This window comes from Rhinoderma darwinii, chromosome 5, assembly GCF_050947455.1.
Source record: "Rhinoderma darwinii isolate aRhiDar2 chromosome 5, aRhiDar2.hap1, whole genome shotgun sequence".
In the NCBI taxonomy this organism is placed as follows: Eukaryota; Metazoa; Chordata; class Amphibia; order Anura; family Rhinodermatidae; genus Rhinoderma; species Rhinoderma darwinii.
The window spans coordinates 79,055,051-79,077,425 of record NC_134691.1 but is presented as its reverse complement, the minus strand read 5'-3'; the positions used below and the strand labels follow the sequence as shown (position 1 = coordinate 79,077,425).

Here is a 22,375-nt window from a genome sequence, read left to right as displayed (position 1 = left end):
GTCTCAAAAAGTAAATATAATTTTTAATAAAAAGTAATTAGAAAGTTGAACAAAACACACTGATAGACATTTTTATTAGAAAAAAGTTTTCAAAGGTTTACATAGCCTTTAGGCTGGGTTCACACGAGCACATTAACGTCCGTAATGGACGGACGTATTTCGGCCGGAAGTCTCGGACCGAACTCAGTGCAGGGAGCCAGGCTCCTAGCATCATAGTTATGTACGGAGCTAAGAGTCCCTGCCTCTCTGCAGGACAACTGTCCCGTACTGTAATCATGTTTTCAGTACGGGACAGTAGTTCCACGGAGAGGCAGGGACTCCTAGCGTCGTACATAACTATGATGATAGGAGCCCGGCTCCCTGCACTGAGTTCGGTCCGGGACTTCCGGCCGAAATACGTCCGTCCATTACGGACGTTAATGTGGTCGTGTGAACCCAGCCTAAAAGTCACACAGTACCTCTGTTTTAGGAACATCGAATGATGATTTTTAGTGAACATATTTTCAGGATTATTACAATATTAATGAGAAATCAAGAAAGGCTTAAAGGGTGTAGAAAAAAACCATTCACTATTATTAATATTTAATTACTACGAGCATTCATGTAGTAAACGTAAGGGGAAATGTAGTCATTATATCATTAGAACCTAGTACAAAATGAATTATATAGCTGCCAGTTTTACATCCATAGTTCCCTTTTGCTTACATTTTTTTTATTTCACTGTAGTTTTTCATTTTTTTCTCTGTAAACTAGCCATACAGTATATGGTGGTTTAAGATTATTTATACCAGCCACAGCAGGAGACTGGGCAAGCATGTGACACCAAATCTGTGGACCAGGGCCAGCGTTGGCACAAGACATGGGCCAAAGGAACCAGGCCATCCTAGGCCACCTTGAATTAGAATTACTGCAGCTCTGTCTTCCCTGATTTTCTTTAATACCCTGACAATAGGACAAAAGGGTGGGAAGGTAAATCCCAATTCCTGACCCCAGGACTGACTCAGAGCATCCACAGCTAGAGGATGATCTAGAGGGTCCAGAGAGTAAAATTTCCCTACTTGCTTGTTCTTCTGGTGGCAAAGAGATCCATCAGATGAAGACCCCATCTGGAAACAATCTTCAGAAAAATATCCCTGTTCAAGTACCACTCGCCTTGCCTGATTCTGACTCTGCTAAGGAAGTCTGCAACATAATGTTTGAATAAATTCTGACATCCTTTCCCTGTAATAGGGGACTTGCAGCTAGGAGACCCTTCTTTATGGCCATCAGCTCCTTGAGATTTGAGGAGGAAGAGCTGGTCAAAGGATCTTCCCTGCCAGAGATCCTCCCCCAAGTGAGCCCCTCAACCCCCTGGAGTTGTGTCTCTGGTGAGGCTGACCAGGTTGTGAACTGACCAGGGCATCCCAGACTGGAGATTCTCTACCTTTGTCCCCCACAGAAGAGAGAGTCTCACTCCTGAAGAAAGGTGAAATTTGGAGTCCAAAGAGAGGGAGGAACCATCCCAAAAGCCAAGAATCTCCACCTAAAGTGGCCTTGAGTAATGCTGAGCCCACCTTATTGCTGGGATAGGTGAGGTCATAAGGCCTAGAATGGACATTGCTTTCCGGAGGGAGCACTGGTGGGAAATAAAGAGATCCATTATCGTCTTTAGGGACTGGACTTTCTGAGGGGGGAGAAAGCACTTGTGACAAGTGGAGTCTAGCTGAATTCCCCCCCAAAAAAACTTGATTTTGGAGGGGCTTGAGCTGATTTTTTCCTGTTTATATTCCACCCCAGGTCCCAGAGGGTAGAGCAGAGGAGTTGACAGTGGTTGGTCGAAGATTGGTGACGAGATTAAATCTATAGAAAGTCGTCTAGATAGAGTACTAGAAGTAACCTCTGGATTCTGACAAAGGCCGATATTTCTGAAATTACCTTTCTGAAAAATCTCGGGGCCCGAGAGACCCCAAAGGGAAGAGCCTTGTACTGGAGGTGGAGAAGGCTTCCATTTAACCAGATAACCAGCCTTAAAAACCTCTGGGAGGACGCCTGCATTGGTATATGGTAATACGCATCCTCTAGTTCTAATGTGGCCATTACACAGTGGGGAAACAACAGACTGATAGTTGAGGCAATAGTTTCCATTCTGAATCTTTGTATGTTAAAAACTTGTTCAGGTACCTGAGGTTGATAATAACCCTGAAATTGCCATTGGGTTTCTTTACAAGAAATAGGGGGGAGTAAAAACTCCTTCCAATCTTTGCAGGGGAAACCGGGACTAGCACCCCCTTCTGAATCAGGTATTGGACTTCCTCTAGTAAGGCCTGTCTCTTGAAAATATCCCTTGGATTTTTTGCTGGGATAAATTTTACCCAGGGGGAGAGAGAAACTCTAGTCTCAAAACCCTCTGTTATACTCTCTAGTACTCAGGGGTTGGTTGAGATGTTTCCCCAGGCCTGAGAAAAAAGAAAAAAAAAGAGGGAGTCTGCCCCCCACTGGAGGCCTGACGTCATTGCTGGCTGGTTTTATCTTTTGATCTAAAGTAGTAGGTGCGGAGTGCATAGGTTTCAGACTAGGTTTAATGCCCAGTTCCCGGACCCTAGTCTATTAGCTACAGTACAAGCTTTTACTTTCAAGCTGGAATCAGCACTAGTAACAGCTTAGAAGAGATCTAGGTAAGGAATAAAACCGTATATGCCCTTCGGTCAGCCAGGTTGCTGATAATAATTTTTACCCACTGAGAGATAATTGACATTTCATCTTGTAGTAGCCGATGGTGTTACCCAGGGACACAGACTTAAATTGCTCAAGATGTACAATATTTTCTCCCATTTTGCCAATGGAAACTATTACTAAATCTCTCAGCAGTCTCATGTAAATCTTAGTATGCAATATGACCAACCGAGCTGACAGTTGTCCAAGCTGTCACTATAGAAAGTCACAGTGTTATTGTGGACAAGTAAACTATCACACCAGTTTTAAATATGCTTCAATCTGCTTTCATTACCTTTGGGACGGGTGATGATATGTTGTTGGGTATGAGCGGATTTTACATTTTTTATCCCACATAACATAACATAATGTAGAATATGTTTTAGGAAATGGCAACAGGCTCTTCCTGGATTATTAAAGGCTAAAAGTAATTAAAAAAAATAACACAAGTCAACAATAAGATATATGCTTGTAAAGGCAATTCACTAATAACTTGTAAGCGACGATGAGAGATTATTGCAGCATGTTTCTCTGCTGTCTGTTTACAGCAACCATTTGCAAGTACATTTGGGATTGTGTAAATGTAACCTGATCACCTTATTAATATGCATGTGGCTGACAGGTGTCATCTGCATATTTGATGAGAATGTAAATGAGCTGCTACATGCCAAACTAAGTTAAGTTGAATGGAGGAAGCCACCTGCTGATAGTTACATGAAATATGATGCTCCACTTTCACCGTTAACATGTGAATGCACAGTATATGTTTAAGTGGACTTCAAATATGATAACTTTAAAGTGGACTTATCCAAAAAATTAAATCATAATCACTTCTTAGGTAGCTATAGATGTGTATTGGATGTAGTGCTGCCAGGAATGTTATTTCAGAACTATATATGTAGGGTATTTTCCCTTATCTTTGCTGGTTTCTGTAAATATTCATTTCCTGTGTCTATGTTTGTGGTATGATGTCAGGGCTGTACTGTGTATATTGAGCCAATTACAGTTAGGTCCAGAATTATTTGGACAGTGACATAATCTTCATGATTTGGGCTCTGCTGCCACCACATTGGATTTGAAATGAAACAACTGAGATGCAATTGAAGTGTTGACTTTCAGGTTTAATTCAAGGGGTTGAACAAAAATATCCTGTGAAACGTTTAGGAATTGCAACCATTTTTCTACACAGCCTCCTAATTCCAGCAGCTGCATCCCCCTCCTCCACCTCACCTTCTCTTCTATTTATTATTTTTCACAAGAAGGATGTTTCTGAACGTTAAGGCCTCAAGCATACATCCGTTGGTATTTGTACAGCTGTAAATCAAGGATCTGTGAAACACGGACCGCACAAGGAAGGCTTCTGTGTGTGGTCCGTTGTTTTAACGGACCAAATGAATAGAAAGGCCGAGACTGATCTGCGAAAAACGGACAGTAGTAGGACCTGTTATATTTTTCACGGAATAGATGCACGGAACCGTTAAAATAACGGAAGTGGGCATGGCCCCATAAAAATGAATGGGTCAGTGTGCTAGCCATTAAAAAATCGGATAACACACTGAAGAATTTCACTGAAGTGTGCTTGAGGCCTTAATGGGAGCCTGCAGACAGAAAAAGGGGAACTACATGCTGCTGAATAGCCAGGAAGGTGCCACATTACCCATTCCCGTATTCACACGGCCGTGTCTGGTCCGTGATAAACCCAGTATACCCCCATATATCCCGTACTGAAAACATCTTCTCAGTACAGGACAGTATTCCCGCGGTGAGGCAGGGACACCTAGCGTCATGCAAAACTATGATGCTAGGGGCCCGCCGCCCTGAACGGCCGTGTGATTAAGGCCTTAAGAAGATATATGGTACTACAAAGTTCCTGCTTTAAAATACAGAACAGCCCCTTGTACTGTGAAGTGTAATACATTTCCTAATTTTCTAAGGCTTTGTTCACTTCTGCGTTGGGACTCCGTTTGTGGGTTCCATCGGAGCTTTCCGTCAGGGGAGCCCATGAATGGAAACCAAACTGAAACAAACGGAAACCATAGGTTTGCATTACCATTGATTTTAATAGTGACAGATCCGGTGCAGATGGTTTCCGTTTGTCGCCATTATTTAAAGGTTCCATCGTTTTGACGGAATCAATACCGTAGTCGACTGCGCTATTAATTTTGTCAAAACGACGGAACCCTTAAACAACGGTGACAAACGGAAACCATTTGCACCGGATCCCTCACCATTGAAATCAATAGTGATCAATAGTGATGTTTAGTGATGTCTGTGTCAGTTTGGATTCCGTTCATGGTTTCCCCTGACGTAAAGGTCCGACAGAACTCCTGAACGGAGTCCCAACTCAGATGTGAACAAAGCCTAGCTACTAGAATGTTGCTTCATCTTTTGCCTTTTATTTATTCTAGTAGCACCTGTCTGGTTCTGCAAAGAAGGAAAAATATTGCATATATTGTCATTAAATATTCCCATTGGACCATGAACTCATCAAAGTTTCTACAGTAAATGTTTTATAAGGCTGCTGACATGTGCTAACAATAGCCCTTATAACAGTTGTGGTGAGTTAGCCAGTGGTGGATCCCTACCCTATATTAGGTCATACAATGTCATTATATACTAAATGGCCACTTCATTAGAGACACCCATCTAGTAGTGCGTTACACCTCCTTTTGCCTTTAGAACCGCAGAAATTCATTGCGTCATAGATTCCACTAGGTGTTCAAATTGTTCTGCAGGAATATTGGCCCATGTGGACAGGATGGCTTCCTGCCATTGCCGCTGAAGGGATTTTCAAAGGCCACAATGCCTGTAGGTAAGCACTACTGTTCAAATGTCCACAGGTGTCAGAGGACCGAGGGTGTGCCAAGAAAACATTCCCCACACCATTACTCCACCTCCACCAGCCTGAACTGTTCACACCTGACAGGAAGACTTCATCAATTCATGCTGCTTGTGCCAAATTCTGGCCCTCCCATCAGCATGGTGCCACAGAAATTTGGATTCATCTCACAATCTGATGTTTTTCCACTGCTCAGTAATTCAATTTTTTTGCTCTTTTGCATACTGGAGTCTTTCCTTTCTGTTTTCCTTAGACAGCAATAGCACTCCTACTGGTAATCTGCTGTTATAGCCCATCTGTGCTAAGGAATGACATGTTGTGTGTTTGTACATGTTAGTCGGAGCACCAGCGTTTTATATGGCTGTGCTTTGCTTAACTCTGCACCCCCTGCCCATGAGAACGGTTCTTAACATCCTCTGACCCCTTTCTTCGACGAGTTGTTGACATCCACAGGATCCCCTTTCGCTGGATGTTTTTCCTCAATCACACCAGTCCCAGTATACTCTTGACATCATTGCACGGGAAAACCCCACAAGGTTTGCAGTTTTTTAAATACTGGCCCTGGCTAGTCTGGCACTGAGGTCCATGCCTCGTTTGAAGACACTCAGACACACAGAACGCTCGATTTTCCCATTCTAAAGTGGATTTAAACTAAAATTGATCCACGGAAAACTTGCTCACTTGAATTAATGTTGCACTCTGGGGTCACATGTCTAATTTCTATACAGGGAAGTACCAATAGTGAAAGGGCAGGTGTCTCTTATAAAGTGGCCATTCAGTGTAACTATCATGTTGGGTACGTGGACCCACTGGGCCGTGCCGCCTTGACGGTATGGCAGCTGGCCAACAGGACACAGGTCACAATCTATAGTTTGTATAGGTGTACCTGTGGTAGCTCAGACAGTAGCAAGACAGGCTCGGCTGGGACTTAGGCAGCAGGCAGACACCAGGCGTGGTGAAGCAGGACAGGTGTGGTACTCAGAGCAGCACGGCTCCAACTCAATATGGCACTTGACCAGGATAGCACGGGATACAGGTTACAGGTAGAAGGAACGGAGAACACTGGGAGCTGGAGACCATTTGCATAGACAGACTAGGGTAACAACAACAAAGCTCAGGCAAGGCAGGAAGGGGCTGGGGCCCTCTTATAGTCTAGGGTGCTCATGGGCTAATTTAGCACTTTAACTTAGGTGTTAGCGCTGGCCCTTTAAGAGCGGGCACGAGCGTGCGCACGCACCTTACGGGACCCGGCCGACAGAAGCGGAAGTGAGCGCTGGTGTCTCCTGAGGAGGAGATGGAGCCAGCGCTCACAGATCCATGGCTGCGGCCGTCAGGAGGTGAGTAAGCCTGATGGCCCGTGGCCATGGGCATGACAGTAGCTGTTGCTTAATAGTTAAAACTTGAAAGTCTTGCATGCAAAGTCTCCATGTGGCCCCAGCCTCAAGGACCAAATGTGGTTCACGAGGTCTCACCCACACTGTTACCGCCAGCACCAACCTTGTTTGACATATGGGGTTGTGTTTTTCTTCAAAGTCTAGCCTTCTTTGTAGTTGTAATTATAGCATCAATGGCCACGGGCCATCAGGTTTACTCACCTCCCGACGCCCGCAGCTATGGATCTGTGAGCGCTGGTCCCCATCTCATTCCTAGGAGATGCCAGTGCTCACTTCCGCTCTGGTCTGCTGTGTCCCATAGGGTGCGCGCGCATGCTCGTGCCCGCTCTTAAAGGGCCAGCGTGTGCACATGGAAAACAATCATCATCATCATCAATCCACATAATTTCCAGCCCTTCTGATTCTTGCCCGAGCGCTGTTAGTTTATCCCAAGTCTGTCTTGCAAGTGTTTTCCGTTCTAGTTGTTACCCGTGCCCTGTTACCTGTTCCTGTATTCCGTGCTGTGTTCTTGTTCCTGAGCCTACTAGTGCTGGAGTCGTGTCCTACTGCACCTGCTGTCGTTTCCAGCATCCAGTGTCTTCTGCCACATCCAGTGTCTTCTGCCACGTCCTGTGTCTTCTGCCACGTCCAGTGTCTTCTGCCTCGTCCAGTGTCTTCTGCCACGTCCAGTGTCTCCTGACACGTCCTGTGTCTTCTGCCATGTCCAGTGTCTTCTGCCACATCCAGTGTCTTCTGCCACATCTTGTACTGCCTGCCACGTCTGTCGCAACCTGCTGCACCGACCTCCATCCGTGCAGTAGTACTTGGCTGTTAAACTACAATAATAATAATAGCAAGTAACAGTGTTAAATACATTTAAGTTCATATGAGGATCACTTATACCCAAGGCTGAATCGATCATTAGGCACAGTAGGTCTTTGCCTATAGGCAGCTGAGACGGAGAGACATATCTGTTCTCTCCTTGCATGAAAGCAAGCTTGTTTTGTTTCATAAGCAAATATAACCAAGACAGAAATAAGAGGAAAAATATATCTTGTACTGCCTGACACGTCTGGCGCAACCTGCTGCACCGACCTCCATCCGTGCTGAAACCACAGCCACCGTCTGGACTAGTTCAGGTACCCGTGTGTTACGAACTGCCATTAGACTTTTGTATAGACTGAGACCTGGTCAGCTGCTTCTCCACTACGGAGGAGTGGCCTAGTGGGTCCACATACCTGTGACTGTGACAGTAATGACATGATCTGAAATTTTTAAACAAGGAAAATTGTTTTTTTTTGTTTTGTTTCTTTTACATGTTCAGTTTTGCTCTCTTCTTCTAAAAAAGAGCAGCTCTGTATACACGCTGAAGGTACTGAAAACTTTTCTTTATCAGATAAGATTACAATAAAGAAGGTGACATTGTCTCACCCACTTGTCCCCTTCTACCCACTTCTACACTAAAATGTTGGGGGGAAAAATATTACTCCCCGCTACATCCATAGGGACTGATGACAGTGTTCTCCTGCAAATTAAGTTTGTTTAGCAATACATCATACCAGCAATTAGCTAACATGTGGTTACCACGCTCGTCTCTAAAGGGGCATGGTGATCCATTATAGCACCAACTAGTATAGGGCATACTCTAATTTGAAGAGCTTTGTCTTATGACAAATCCTCTTTAAAAGTAAAAACCCTGATAAAAACTGGAGTTTCCCATTGCAGCTATTCAGTAAAGGGGTCTTCCCATTTTACACATTTATGGGCTATTCACAGGATGTGCCAAAAAACTGATGATGGTGGGCCTATCCTGCCTGATGATTTGGCTCTCTCCATGCACTATGGGAGTTACTGGAACAGCTGAGCAAGCGTCCACATGAGTTATGCATTAAATAATAACTATAATCAAAGGTACATATACCATAGAGGCGCCCGTGCCACTTTAATTTACTATAGGGGATGGGAAGGAATAATTGAAACAGTCCCCAGAATCTGCTGTTCTAAACTGGATATTGTGATGGCATGAACTAGCAATGATATGGGGCAGTAGAACTTACTAGCTTACTGATCGTAAATAGATGTTGTAAACATATATGTCTAATAGATTATCTTTACATTGACCATACTTATGAGGTGCCACCAGCACAGATAGCGTCCTTTTCTATAATGAATAATATCAAACACTGATCATTTAATACACCCAATCCTTCTTTTTAACAATTCCATGCTTTACGTAAGAGATGTCACGATCTGTGGGTTTGTGGACCCACTGGGCCTCACCGCCGTAGTGGGATAGCAGCTAGCCAAACAACAGTGTACCAAGTCAATATATATAGTCCAAGCACAAGGGTACCTGCAATAGTCCAGACAGTAGTAACGGCTAGGCACAGATGGGACCTTTGAGAGCATGTGATGCAAGACGTGGCGGAGGACACCAGACGTGGTGTAACACAGCAGACGTAATAGACAGCCCAACGCGACTCCACATAAGAGATGGCACAAGAACAAGTACAGCACGGGATACAGGTAGCAGGGCACGGGAACACAGGGAACAGGATACGGCAACGAGACCATTTGCAAGACTAACAGGGAATACAAACAACGCTCCGGCAAGGAGTGAAAGGGCAGAGCCCTTTTTGTAGTCCTGGGTGAGCATGGGCTAAATTAATGATGTTTTACAGGTGCGCGCACTGGCCCTTACAGGCCGCGCGCGAGCGCGCGTGCACCCTACAGGACACAAGAGAGCAGAGCGGAAGTGAGCGCTGACGTCTCCTGGGGAGGAGATGCGGGCCAGCGTTCACAAGTCCATGGCTGCGGCCATCGAATGGTGAGTAATCCCGACGAGAGATGTTCTAAATGAAAATTTGATTCTGAAAATCTTGTATGTGATTTTATTTCTCCCCTTCTCTCTGGATCATTGCTTCTTATTTCACATATTAGAGTATTTGATGCTGCTAATAAACTATGGCCTCATTGAAAGTCATCCACAATGAAAAGTCTACGTTTGTCTATTTTTTGCTAACAAATATAATTTTATAATGTATCAAATTATCGTAGTAACGATCGTTGGTCACCGTACTCCCGATCATTGCTCTGTTTGAATGCAGCAAGCAAGCGCTGATCGACAAGCTGTATTATGTAATAGCTGTAATATCTGCCCGTGTAAAAGCACCTTTACACAGTGGCCATTAAAATCAATGAACTGTCATGTAATGCATCAACCTTTTTGTAGCTGCACTTTAAGTTGAAGTTGTATTCACTTGAAATTTCCTAATAGGGTATTAGAAAATGGGTTTCTAAATCATACAAAATAGCCCATAAATGTGTAAAATGGGAAGACCCCTTTACTGAATAGCTGCAATGGGAAACTCCAGTTTTTATCAGGGTTTTTACTTTTAAAGAGGATTTGTCATAAGACAAAGCTCTTCAAATTAGAGTATGCCCTATACTAGTTGGTGCTATAATGGATCACCATGCCCCTTTAGAGACGAGCGTGGTAACCACATGTTAGCTAATTGCTGGTATGATGTATTGCTAAACAAACTTAATTTGCAGGAGAAGACTGTCATCAGTCCCTATGGATGTAGCGGGGAGTAATATTTTTCCCCCCAACATTTTAGTGTAGAAGTGGGTAGAAGGGGACAAGTGGGTGAGACAATGTCACCTTCTTTATTGTAATCTTATTTGATAAAGAAAAGTTTTCAGTACCTTCAGCGTGTATACAGAGCTGCTCTTTTTTAGAAGAAGAGAGCAAAACTGAACATGTAAAAGAAACAAAACAAAAAAAAATCAATTTTCCTTGTTTAAAAATTTCAGATCATGTCATTACTGTCACGGTCACAGGTATGTGGACCCACTAGGCCACTCCTCCGTAGTGGAGAAGCAGCTGACCAGGTCTCAGTCTATACAAAAGTCTAATGGCAGTTCGTAACACACGGGTACCTGAACTAGTCCAGACGGTGACTGTGGTTTCAGCACGGATGGAGGTCGGTGCAGCAGGTTGCGCCAGACGTGTCAGGCAGTACAAGATATATTTTTCCTCTTATTTCTGTCTTGGTTATATTTGCTTATGAAACAAAACAAGCTTGCTTTCATGCAAGGAGAGAACAGATATGTCTCTCCGTCTCAGCTGCCTATAGGCAAAGACCTACTGTGCCTAATGATCGATTCAGCCTTGGGTATAAGTGATCCTCATATGAACTTAAATGTATTTAACACTGTTACTTGCTATTATTATTATTGTAGTTTAACAGCCAAGTACTACTGTATATCATTTCTGTTTTGTGTCATGTGCTGTGTTTTATTCCTTGATGAAGAGAACAAGTAACTTCTTTAGCTAAAGCTGCTTCCTGATATAATCACAGAGGTTTATGATAGTCCGGCACTTTGCTGTACGTTCATAAGGACGTGTAATTATTTAATAATACCTTATGATTCAAATTAACATTGCCGACACTCTCCACTTTATGAATTCCATTTTATAATTGCCCTTCTAACTGTCATCTCTTTTTCTTTCTCTGTGCAGCTCATCGGTTTTGTCTATGCCTGTTATGTGATCAGTGTTTTCACAGATGAAGAAGACAGCTGTAAGTACCAATGTATTAGAGAGTAGTTGTAAGTATTGCTGTATTAGAGGACATCTGTAAGTACCATGATATTAAAGGACAGATGAAAGAACCAATGTATTAGAGGACAGATGTAAGTACAAGTGTATTAGAGGACAGATGTATCAGTGTATTAGAGGACAGATGTATCAGTGTATTAGAGGACAGATGTAAGTACCAGTGTATTGGAGGACAGATGTAAGTACCAATGTATCAGAGGACAGATGTAAGTACCGGTGTATTAAAGGACAGATGTAATTACCAGTGTATTAGAGAACAGATGTAAGTACCAGTGTATCACAGGACAGATATAAGTACCAGTGTATTAGGAGGACAGATGTAAGTACCAGTGTATTAGAGAGTAGTTGTAAGTATTGCTGTATTAGAGGACATCTGTAAGTACCATGGTATTAAAGGACAGATGAAAGAACCAGTGTATTAGAGAACAGATGTAAGTACCAATGTATCAGAGGACAGATGTAAGTACCAGTGTATTAAAGGACAGATGTAATTACCAGTGTATTAGAGAACAGATGTAAGTACCAGTGTATCACAGGACAGATGTAAGTACCAGTGTATTAGAGGACAGATGTAAGTACCAGTGTATTAGAGGACAGATGTAAGTACCAGTGTATTAGAGGACAGATGTAAGTACCAGTGTATTAGAGAACAGATGTAAGTACCAGTGTATTAGAGGACAGATGTAAGTACCAGTTTATCATGGGACAGATGTAAGTACCAGTGTATTAGAGAACAGATGTAAGTACCAGTGTATTAGGGGACAGATGTAAGTACCAATGTATCAGAGGACAGATGTAAGTACCAGTGTATTAGAGAACAGATGTAAGTACCAGTTTATCAGGGGACAGATGTAAGTACCAGTGTATTAGAGGACAGATGTAAGTACCAGTGTATTAGAGGACAGATGTATGTACCAGTGTATTAGAGGACAGATGTAAGTACCAGTGTATTAGAGGACAGATGTAAGTACCAGTGTATTAGAGAGTAGTTGTAAGTATTGCTGTATTAGAGGACATCTGTAAGTACCATGGTATTAAAGGACAGATGAAAGAACCAGTGTATTAGAGAACAGATGTAAGTACCAATGTATCAGAGGACAGATGTAAGTACCAGTGTATTAAAGGACAGATGTAATTACCAGTGTATTAGAGAACAGATGTAAGTACCAGTGTATCACAGGACAGATGTAAGTACCAGTGTATTAGAGGACAGATGTAAGTACCAGTGTATTAGAGGACAGATGTAAGTACCAGTGTATTAGAGGACAGATGTAAGTACCAGTGTATTAGAGAACAGATGTAAGTACCAGTGTATTAGAGGACAGATGTAAGTACCAGTGTATTAGAGGACAGATGTAAGTACCAGTGTATTAGAGAACAGATGTAAGTACCAGTGTATTAGGGGACAGATGTAAGTACCAATGTATCAGAGGACAGATGTAAGTACCAGTGTATTAGAGAACAGATGTAAGTACCAGTTTATCAGGGGACAGATGTAAGTACCAGTGTATTAGAGGACAGATGTAAGTACCAGTGTATTAGAGGACAGATGTATGTACCAGTGTATTAGAGGACAGATGTAAGTACCAGTGTATTAGAGGACAGATGTAAGTACCAGTGTATTAGAGGACAGATGTAAGTACCAGTGTATTAGAGGACAGATGTAAGTACCAGTGTATTAGAGGATAGATGTAAGTACCAGTGTATTAGAGGACAGATGTAAGTACCAGTGTATTAGAGGACAGATGTAAGTACCAGTGTATTAGAGGACAGATGTAAGTACCAGTGTATTAGAGGATAGATGTAAGTACCAGTGTATTGGAGGACAGATGTAAGCACCAGTGTATTACAGAACAGATGTAAGTACCAGTGTATTAGAGAACAGATTTAAGAACCAGTGTATTAGAGGACAGATGTAAGCACCAGTGTATTACAGAACAGATGTAAGTACCAGTGTATTAGAGAACAGATTTAAGAACCAGTGTATTACAGGACAGATGTAAGTACCAGTGTATTCGGGAACAGATGTAAGTACCAGTGTATTAGAGGACAGATGTGGCCGCAAAACCATGTTCGTGTGCATGGGGCCTTAGACTATCGGCACTTCCGCAATTACGGACGGCTACGGATGTGCAACCGTATTTGCGGATCCGTATTTGCGAACAGTAAAAACTCTTACGGTCATGTGCATGAGGCTTTATAGAAGCTGATCAGATAAGTTTGACAGGACTGATCCCTCATAAACCAGTGTTGATGCTGCGTTATAAGTTTATTTTCATTGAGATACTCCAAGATAGCATCTCTTAGAAAACTTTCAATTATTTTACCTACAATGGAGGACTAAAACCAATCCATTCTTAAGGTCCCAATGGTCAGAGCCCCCCACAACTCTGTCATGTCTTGTCACATGCGCGAAGAAGACTGTCTTTGGGCAGCTTTGACATATTTCACCATGTTACTCCAATATAATATAATATGAATATTCTTTTGCATGCTACGTTTAGGGTTCATTAGGATAGTATAAATTTTACCCTAAGTTTTTACATAAAAATATTTTGTTACATCAGAAATATTCCAAAATAAATACAAAAATATTACTAACAAATAAATGGTAACTATTATAATAATAATAATAATAATAATAATAATAATAATAATAATAATAATGATGATAACAGTATTAATAGACAATATGATAGTAATAAGCAGAGCTGTATGCCCTTCGTGAATTCTTATTATCTGTTGTGTCGAGAATGAATAAAATAACAGTACGACTACATAATTTATGCATGTCCAATCATACAGGAAGCTTACAAGCTATTACAAAAATAATCTAAGTCATTTCCTATTGAATACTAAACAGCACATTTCCATTTAAAGGACACAGATTTAAAAGGCAATATAATTTTATGTTGCTATAAAAGCCTAATTTTCAGAAAGATAAATACAACAGAATATTATGTTTTCTTTCTGCAGACCTAAGGATATTTTTACTTAGAAATGTAAAACTTAAAGGGGTTGTCCAGGTTTGGGACTGTTTTTTATACTGATGTGATGATGTCCTATCCACAGGATAGGTCATCGGTATATGATCGGTGGGGATCCAACACCTGGACCCCGCATTGAACAGCAGTTCCTGCTGCCGCCGGGCACCGATAGTTATGAAGTGCTGGAAGCAGAACGCTCCGGTCACATTATAGTGGCCGTGCTATAGTGCTGCAGCTTCTCTTATTCAAGTTAATCAGAGCAGAGCTGCAGTAACCCAGCACGGCCACTATACTTTGACCAGAGCCATCTGCATAGCTTTCGGTACCTGGAACAGCTGACCATGCGGGGTCCAGGTGTCCAGCTGTGTATAGGTCATCCGTATAAAAAAAATGCCCCCAACCTGGACAATCCCTTTAACTAAATGGTTTTACTATGTTTTACACACTGGGTGAGATTTATAAAAACTAGTGCAAAGGAAAAGTGGAGGAGTTGCCAACAACAACCATTCAAGTCACTACTTTCATTTTTCAAAGGGCCTTTGAATAATCAGAGTGGAAATATTATTGGTTGCCATGGGCTACTCCTACACTTTTTGTTTGTAGTAGTTTTGACAAATTTCCCCATTGAGTTCAGGAATGTTACTAGGAATGTTATTATTAATACTACTTAAAGGGTTTGCTCGGAACTAAGGTCGAATAAGGCTGGGAATGGCAAGATACTGGATATATGACAAAAAAAAAAACATGCTTTGCTGACACAATCCCGTGCTTGTATTTAAGCAATGTGACCATGGTGATGTCACTTCAACGAGTGACGTGATATAGTCATGTGACAACATCCACATTAAACTTCACTTACAGAGAAATTGGAATTTTCCTGTTGTATACGCGTGTGAGCTGGCTGCAAAAACCTTCGCTAGGGGACATCACAAAGTTTGAGTTCAATTTATGCCGCTATTTAATGATCTGCTTTATTGGACTTGGTTGCAGCTTATAAATTGCATTGGTCAAGTGAAACAAAATCTTCTGGTTCAGGTAGAAGCTAATGAACCATAACATATTTGTAAACACTTTTCCACTTTATGCCAGATGGTGTAAGATTGTTCTCATTCTCAGCACTCTGTACTTCATTCCAAATATGGGACTCAAAATCTTGAGGGTTTTCTTAAGATGTTATCGCCAAAATGTAATTATTTTTACAAATTAAGCAGAAAATTCTCGTACATGTTTCCACATTAAATAAGAAGAAATTGTGAATATTATAGCACTGTACAAATTAGAAGTAACACAACCAAGTTCCAATTCTGGCCTTATAAACGATGACAATATGTTTAAATAAAGGGAAATTGATTTATTTAATACATAGATGGACTTTTTTACTTTCTATGTTAAATAGTATCCACACATTTCACAAAATGACAAAGAAAGATTTCAATTTCTATAATCCCATAATATATTGCTATATATTTACTGTAACGTCATAAATTGTTATATATTTAAGTGGTGCAAAAAAAAATAGAAAATACACAGTGTAGGATTCTAAACTAAAAAGTTGTGTTTATTGTAAAAAACAAACAAAACGAAAAAATAAAACAATAACTAAGGGCATAACTATAGGAGGTGCAGTGTTTGCAGTCGCTGGAACAGAAGGGGCACAAAAGGTCTCTTTGCCTCATATAGTGAAACCAGTCATGTGAATTACATGTGATAATTGGGGTCCTGTTACAGACTTTGCATTGTGGCATTACTTGTTTATGTTTATGTACCACCCACTTCTCCCCTTCAAACCACTCAATTTCTATAAACAAAATTAAAAGGAAATGAGAGAATGTTGCTGGAATAGAGATAATTTCCTTCACGCGCTGCAATACCCATAAACCACTTTGATTATCTTTTTATTCTTGAAACCCATATGTTCTGAAGCATTGCTGGAGCTCTTATAGGCACTGAGTTTTCTGTATTCCTGTGTATTATGCTAGACAAGTAAAGCAGAGAGTAGGATGCACAGTGGAAATGTCATGATGGCTATCTATTTTGTAGAAAATCAAAAGGTTCTTGGTCAGGTTGCTGGGAATCTTATGCATAGCATTCTAGTTCTAGTAGTAAGCTGTTTTTCAGTGGCGACAACCCAAAATTAAGTTGTAATGGCTACCTTATAATTGTCCATATTTCTTTTTTTGGAGACATACACTAAGATTTATGGATAAAGATATAAAGATAGGTTACAAAACTGGTGTGAAATAAATAAAAAATGTGGAACGAGTGAGATCTTAGAGTATTTAATTTATAAATGATGTTTTTTAGTAATATGTTTTTGTTATGGGTTGGGGTGGTGGCCTCAAGTAAAAAAATGTGGAATGAATGGAGATGGTGTGGTAGATATGATGTAAATGAGGAACAATATGTGTGGTTATGAATAGGGCTCTTTAATATTGGAGCAAAGATAGAGCCGTTTCAGGTTACGTGTCACTTCTTGCAGGAGGGTGGTTGTGAAGAGGGCTCATTGAGATTAGGGAGATGTGGAAGTGGAGATAGAGCGGTTTGAAGTCATGTGTCACTTCCTGGAGGAGTTGTGGCTGTCGATAGGGTTTTTTGGCCATTTTACATTTGTTTTTGTATTTAAATATTATTCAAATCACCCTTTTTACTTCGGTTGACGATTCTGCCTACTGCATTATTGAAAGGGTGACCAGGGGAGTGATATTTAAGGCGATCGTGGATCGGAGGGGAGCTGGGTGCCTGGCTCTCCTCACATATGTGAGTAATATTCCATTTGTATGCTTATCTGATTGCATTGCATTGAACTTCAGTATCACAGGATCATAAAATGTACATGCACTTTCACAAAAATGATCCAAGTTCGTCCAATAAACTAGTACGTAGATTCAAATAGGCTCCAGTGTATCTAAAAAATGGACATTTATAGATCTATGTCTATTATATGTAACATTCATAATGAGTCACTGGGCAGGATTAATTGATTCATTTTAATAAGTGAAAGATTATTAATCTCCAGAGGAGGTCTAAATGGAATAGAAGTAATATCAGTAATCCCAATATCAGTAAACCACTATTTATTACTGCATAGACTGTATCCACAACTACAGTGTAATGTATTCAGCACCATATTTATATTTCTAGATCCTCTAGGCCAGGGGTGGGCAAACTTTTTGACTCGCGGGCCACAATGGGTTCTAAAATTTGACAGAGGGGCCGGGCCAGGAGCATTTGGAGGGAGTGTTTGGGCCGGATATACTAAAGCATTAAATGTAGTGTGTGCAAACCTCATAGCACAGTAAGAACACTACAACCCAATTTATTAACTGTCTTTCAAATGTGAAAAATAGCCCTTATCAGTTAATAAATTTGTCTCAAGGAATATGCAAGATATGGCATTTACATACTATTTCGCAGATACTGGGAGGAGGAAATGTAAATAGATTAAAATAACATACGCACTGTGATTTATCAAGATTGCGTCTGTTTTTAATAAGTTTCAATCGAAGGTGCAAAGTTAAAGAAATCAACATTTATTGAAAAATGGAATCCCTTTCAACATTCAAAACATATTATTACACAACGAAATACTCAAGCTCAATAATATCTACTTGTGTTAAACTCCGCAAAATCATGGATGGATTGTCCTGACCGCGCGCTCTACAAACTCGCCACGGACACCCTCGCCTTCACGCGCAAACAGTACACGTGTATCGTTGCCATTCACACAGACATAGGCTGTATTAAATATCCTACCTGCAGCTGAAAATTTAAATTAAGAGCGATGTGCGGCGTGTTAATTAAGCTACTGTACCACGGCTGATATTGTACTCTTTGAAAACCGCAACATCTTCTTGGCATATCAGACATACAGCCGTTGATCGGACTTCAGTGAAGAAGTATTTTGTTGTCCACTCCTTATTAAACACTCGGCATTCGCTGTCCACTTTCCTTCTCTTTGGTCCGCTCATTTTCACAGAAGGGCTTAATGGTGACGTGAAACGAAGTGAAAATTAAAGTGAAATAAAGAGAAATACGCGCCACATTAACAACGGTCAATGTGTTTTGAGTGCGCCATCTATTGGGAAAACGTGGGCATTGCAGGGAAAGGGGAAAAAAAAGGAGGTTTTTACTATAATTTGGACAAGTTCGGCGGGCCGGATTAAAAAGCCTAACGGGCCGTATGTGGCCCGCGGGCCGTAGTTTGCCCATGTCTGCTCTAGGCGCAGATAGTCTGGCGCCTTAGACTCCGCCCATCAAGTAGGCCACACCTTAAGTTATGTATATCCTCCTCTCACAGCATTGTGATCACATAATTAACATATAAGTGCATATAATTTACATAGGACTACACTACTGTGGCTATCCATTCCTGAATGTATTAAACTATAGTCTACAAATATCAAAATAAATTGTCTGACTACTGTAGTGAGGTGCTAAGTTAAAGGATATCACCATACACTGCTGCCTATATGATGTTATTTATGATGTATTGAGTTGATACATTGAGGAATGTTTGCTGCTTTTGACATCTCTTGGAGAAGTATTTACATCTAATCATAAATATCCGAATTTTTCTTAACAAAGATAATGTTCCCTAATGATATAGTCACACCTACACTGGTCCTTAGAACCACAATCTCTGAACCGTGCATGGGAAGTTACAGATATAATGCTAGTGGTGCTTACTAGATAATAATGGAGTCTTCTCTAACCTCTAGTAGACTTGTTGCTGAATTAGTGACAAGTGGACCATGGAGCCCCTTCATTAAGCTTATACCTTAAATGATTACAAGGTAAGTAAATAGTCGTACACACATAAAAACAAAAATTCCAGGCAGCTCACCGGCGCTTACACATAATAAAGCACATAAGTTCGTAGCCTGGTGAAGGCAGAGGTGTAGCTAGGTTCTCCAGCACCCGGGGCAAAGATTCAGTTTGGTGACCCCCCCAACCACTTTCCCGACATCTCCTTCCCCCTCACCGTGTTTGTTTTCTCTACCAATTAATGACGTGTCATTTATTTTCCACATTTCTTTTTATGTAACGCGAGCATAAAAACATTTGTACATTTTACAAGCAATATAGTTCTATACACAGCACCAGAACCAAGCTCAGTACATATATCCAGCTCCAGAACCAAGCTCAGTACATAAATACAACACCAGCACAAATACAGCCCAATTTAGTGCAACCCCTGCTGTACAGGTTTGTACGGCGTAAAACTACAACTCCCAGCATGGCCCGAACAATGATAAGGATATGCTGGGAGTTGCTGTTTCACAAAAAATAAATCCTATCAGGGGCGTAACTAGGAAAGACTGGGCCCCATAGCAAACTTTTGACTGGGGCCCCCCCTCCCCTGGGTGTCACACAACCCCCCCCCCCCTTGTAGATAGTGCCTTTTTTACAGCCCCCTGTAGATAACGCCATACAGCCCCCTCTGTAGATAGCGCCATACAGCCCCTCTGTAGATAACGCCATACAGCCCCCTCTGTAGATATCTACAAAGGGGGCTGTATGGCGTTATCTACAGGGGGACTGTATGGCGTTATCTACAGAGGGGGCTGTATGGCGTTATCTACAGAGGGGGCTGTATGGCGTTATCTACAGAGGGGGCTTTATGGCGCTATCTACAGAGGGGGCTGTATGGCGCTATCTACAGAGGGGGCTGTATGGCGCTATCTACAGAGGGGGCTGTATGGCGTTATCTACAGAGGGGGCTGTATGGCGCTATCTACAGGGGGGCTGTATGGCGTTATCTACAGGGGGGCTGTATGGCGCTATCCACAGGGGCACTGTATGGCGTTATCTACAGAGGGGGCTGTATGGCGCTATCTACAGGGGGGCTGTATGGCGTTATCTACAGAGGGGGCTGTATGGCGCTATCTGCAGGGGGGCTGTATGGCGTTCTCTACAGAGGGAGCTGTATGGCGTTATTTACAGGGGGACTGTATGGCGTTATCTACAGGGGGGACTGTATGGCATTATCTACAGGGGGACTGTATGGCGTTATCTACAGGGGGGACTGTATGTAGCTCCCCTGTAGATATAGCTCCACATATAGTCCACCCCTGTATATAGTGCTCCACATATAGTCCACCCCTGTATATAGTGTTTCACAGATAGCCCACACCTGTATATAGCCCTCTTGTACATATAGTGCTCCACTAGATAGTCCACTAGATAGATTTTCACCCAGAAAACAACAGATTTGGTGATAAGAATATATTACACTTTTGATGGTGGTAACTGTGCCTCTATAGTTAGCACAAGTCAGAGGCGTAGCTAGGTACTCCTGCACCCGAGGCAAAGATTCAAATTGGCGCCCCCCCCCCAATTTATTTCCCGACATCTCCTTCCCCCTCGCCATGTTTTCTTTCCCTACCAATCAATGGGATGTAATTTTTTTTCACAATTTTTTAATGTAACCCGAGTATAAAAGCATTTCTACATTTTACAAGCGATGTAGTTCTATAATGTAATAAACATAAAAATAAATTAAAAGAAAATAAATTAAAGAGGCCACACACAGCCCCCTGTAGATAGTGCCACATAGCTCCCCTTGTAGATAGTGTCACACACAGCCCACTGGCCCTTTGTAAATAGCGCCACACTCCCCCCCTTGTAAATAGTGCCACATTCCCCCCCTTTTAAATAGCGCCACACTCCCCCCCTTGTAAATAGCGCCACACTCCCCCCCCCCCTTGTACTTAGCGCCACACTGTGAACAGACCCGTGAGCGGTAGCCTACCGCTACCACTCTCCGCTCTGCCTGGTGTGACTTACCGGAGAAGCCAAGGAGGTCATTCGGCGCAGGCAGCGACGGAGTTCCTTCTGACTAGGGTTGGTGATAGCCAGGGCCGGCCTTAGCTTGGATGGCGCCCTGTGCGGGACTCTCTATTGCCGCCCCCTACACAAACCAAAAATTAACCACATATATGAACACGCTGGAACATATATACTGTACATAGATAAAGATAGATATTTAGACATACAGGCAAATATACATACACACAACTGGAATATATACATACAGGTAAATATATAGACGTACAGACACATATACTTGCACACACACACACACACACACACACACCGGCAGATAAATACACAGACCGGAACATATACAAATACATAAAAGGCACAAATATACAAGCACAAAGACACATTCACAAACAGACCCATATATACCCACACAGGCACATATTTACACAGCACAGATAATGTAGTAGATGTTCCCTGCAGTTCTATGTAACAACACAGATAACACAGTGATAACTCTCTGAGTACAGATAATGCAGCAGATGTTACCTGCAGTCCTATGTAACACCACAGATAACACAGTGATAACTCTCTGAGTACAGATAATGAAGTAGATGTTACATGCAGTCCTATGTAACACCACAGATAACACACAGTGATAACTCTGAGTACAGATAATGTAGTAGTGTTACCTGCAGTCCTATGTAACACCACATATAACACAGTGATAACTACAGATAATGTAGTAGATGTAAGAGACAAACACATGCAGAGACACAGACAGACAGAAACACACACACACACACTGTAACATATACACATACAAACACAGAGACACACACTGTATACACACTACACACACATACACACACAGACACTCACCATGTCTCCTTGCTGACAGCATGACAGGTCAGGACATGGGCGGAGCTTCCTCTCTGCTTCTCGGCATGTGTAACAGCAGAGCTGGAAGGCTGCAGCACGGGAGTGGACCTGTCCCCTGACCTGAGTCTCAACTGACCTCATGTCACTGATGTGAGGTCAGGTGACAAGTCAGGTGACTCGACTGGTCCACTCCCTGGCCGTCACAGACCCCAGTCAG

General features: G+C 41.9%; 1 protein-coding gene across 1 annotated transcript in view; it reads left to right on the top strand.

Annotated features, from left to right (window-relative positions):
• The window catches only part of NKAIN3 (sodium/potassium transporting ATPase interacting 3), a 538,022-nt gene that overhangs the window by 486,533 nt on the left and 29,114 nt on the right, over positions 1–22,375 (top strand). The window contains exon 5 of the mRNA XM_075828311.1: positions 11,429–11,489. Coding sequence (XP_075684426.1) covers positions 11,429–11,489 — 61 coding nt within the window. The remainder of the gene's footprint in view (positions 1–11,428; positions 11,490–22,375) is intronic.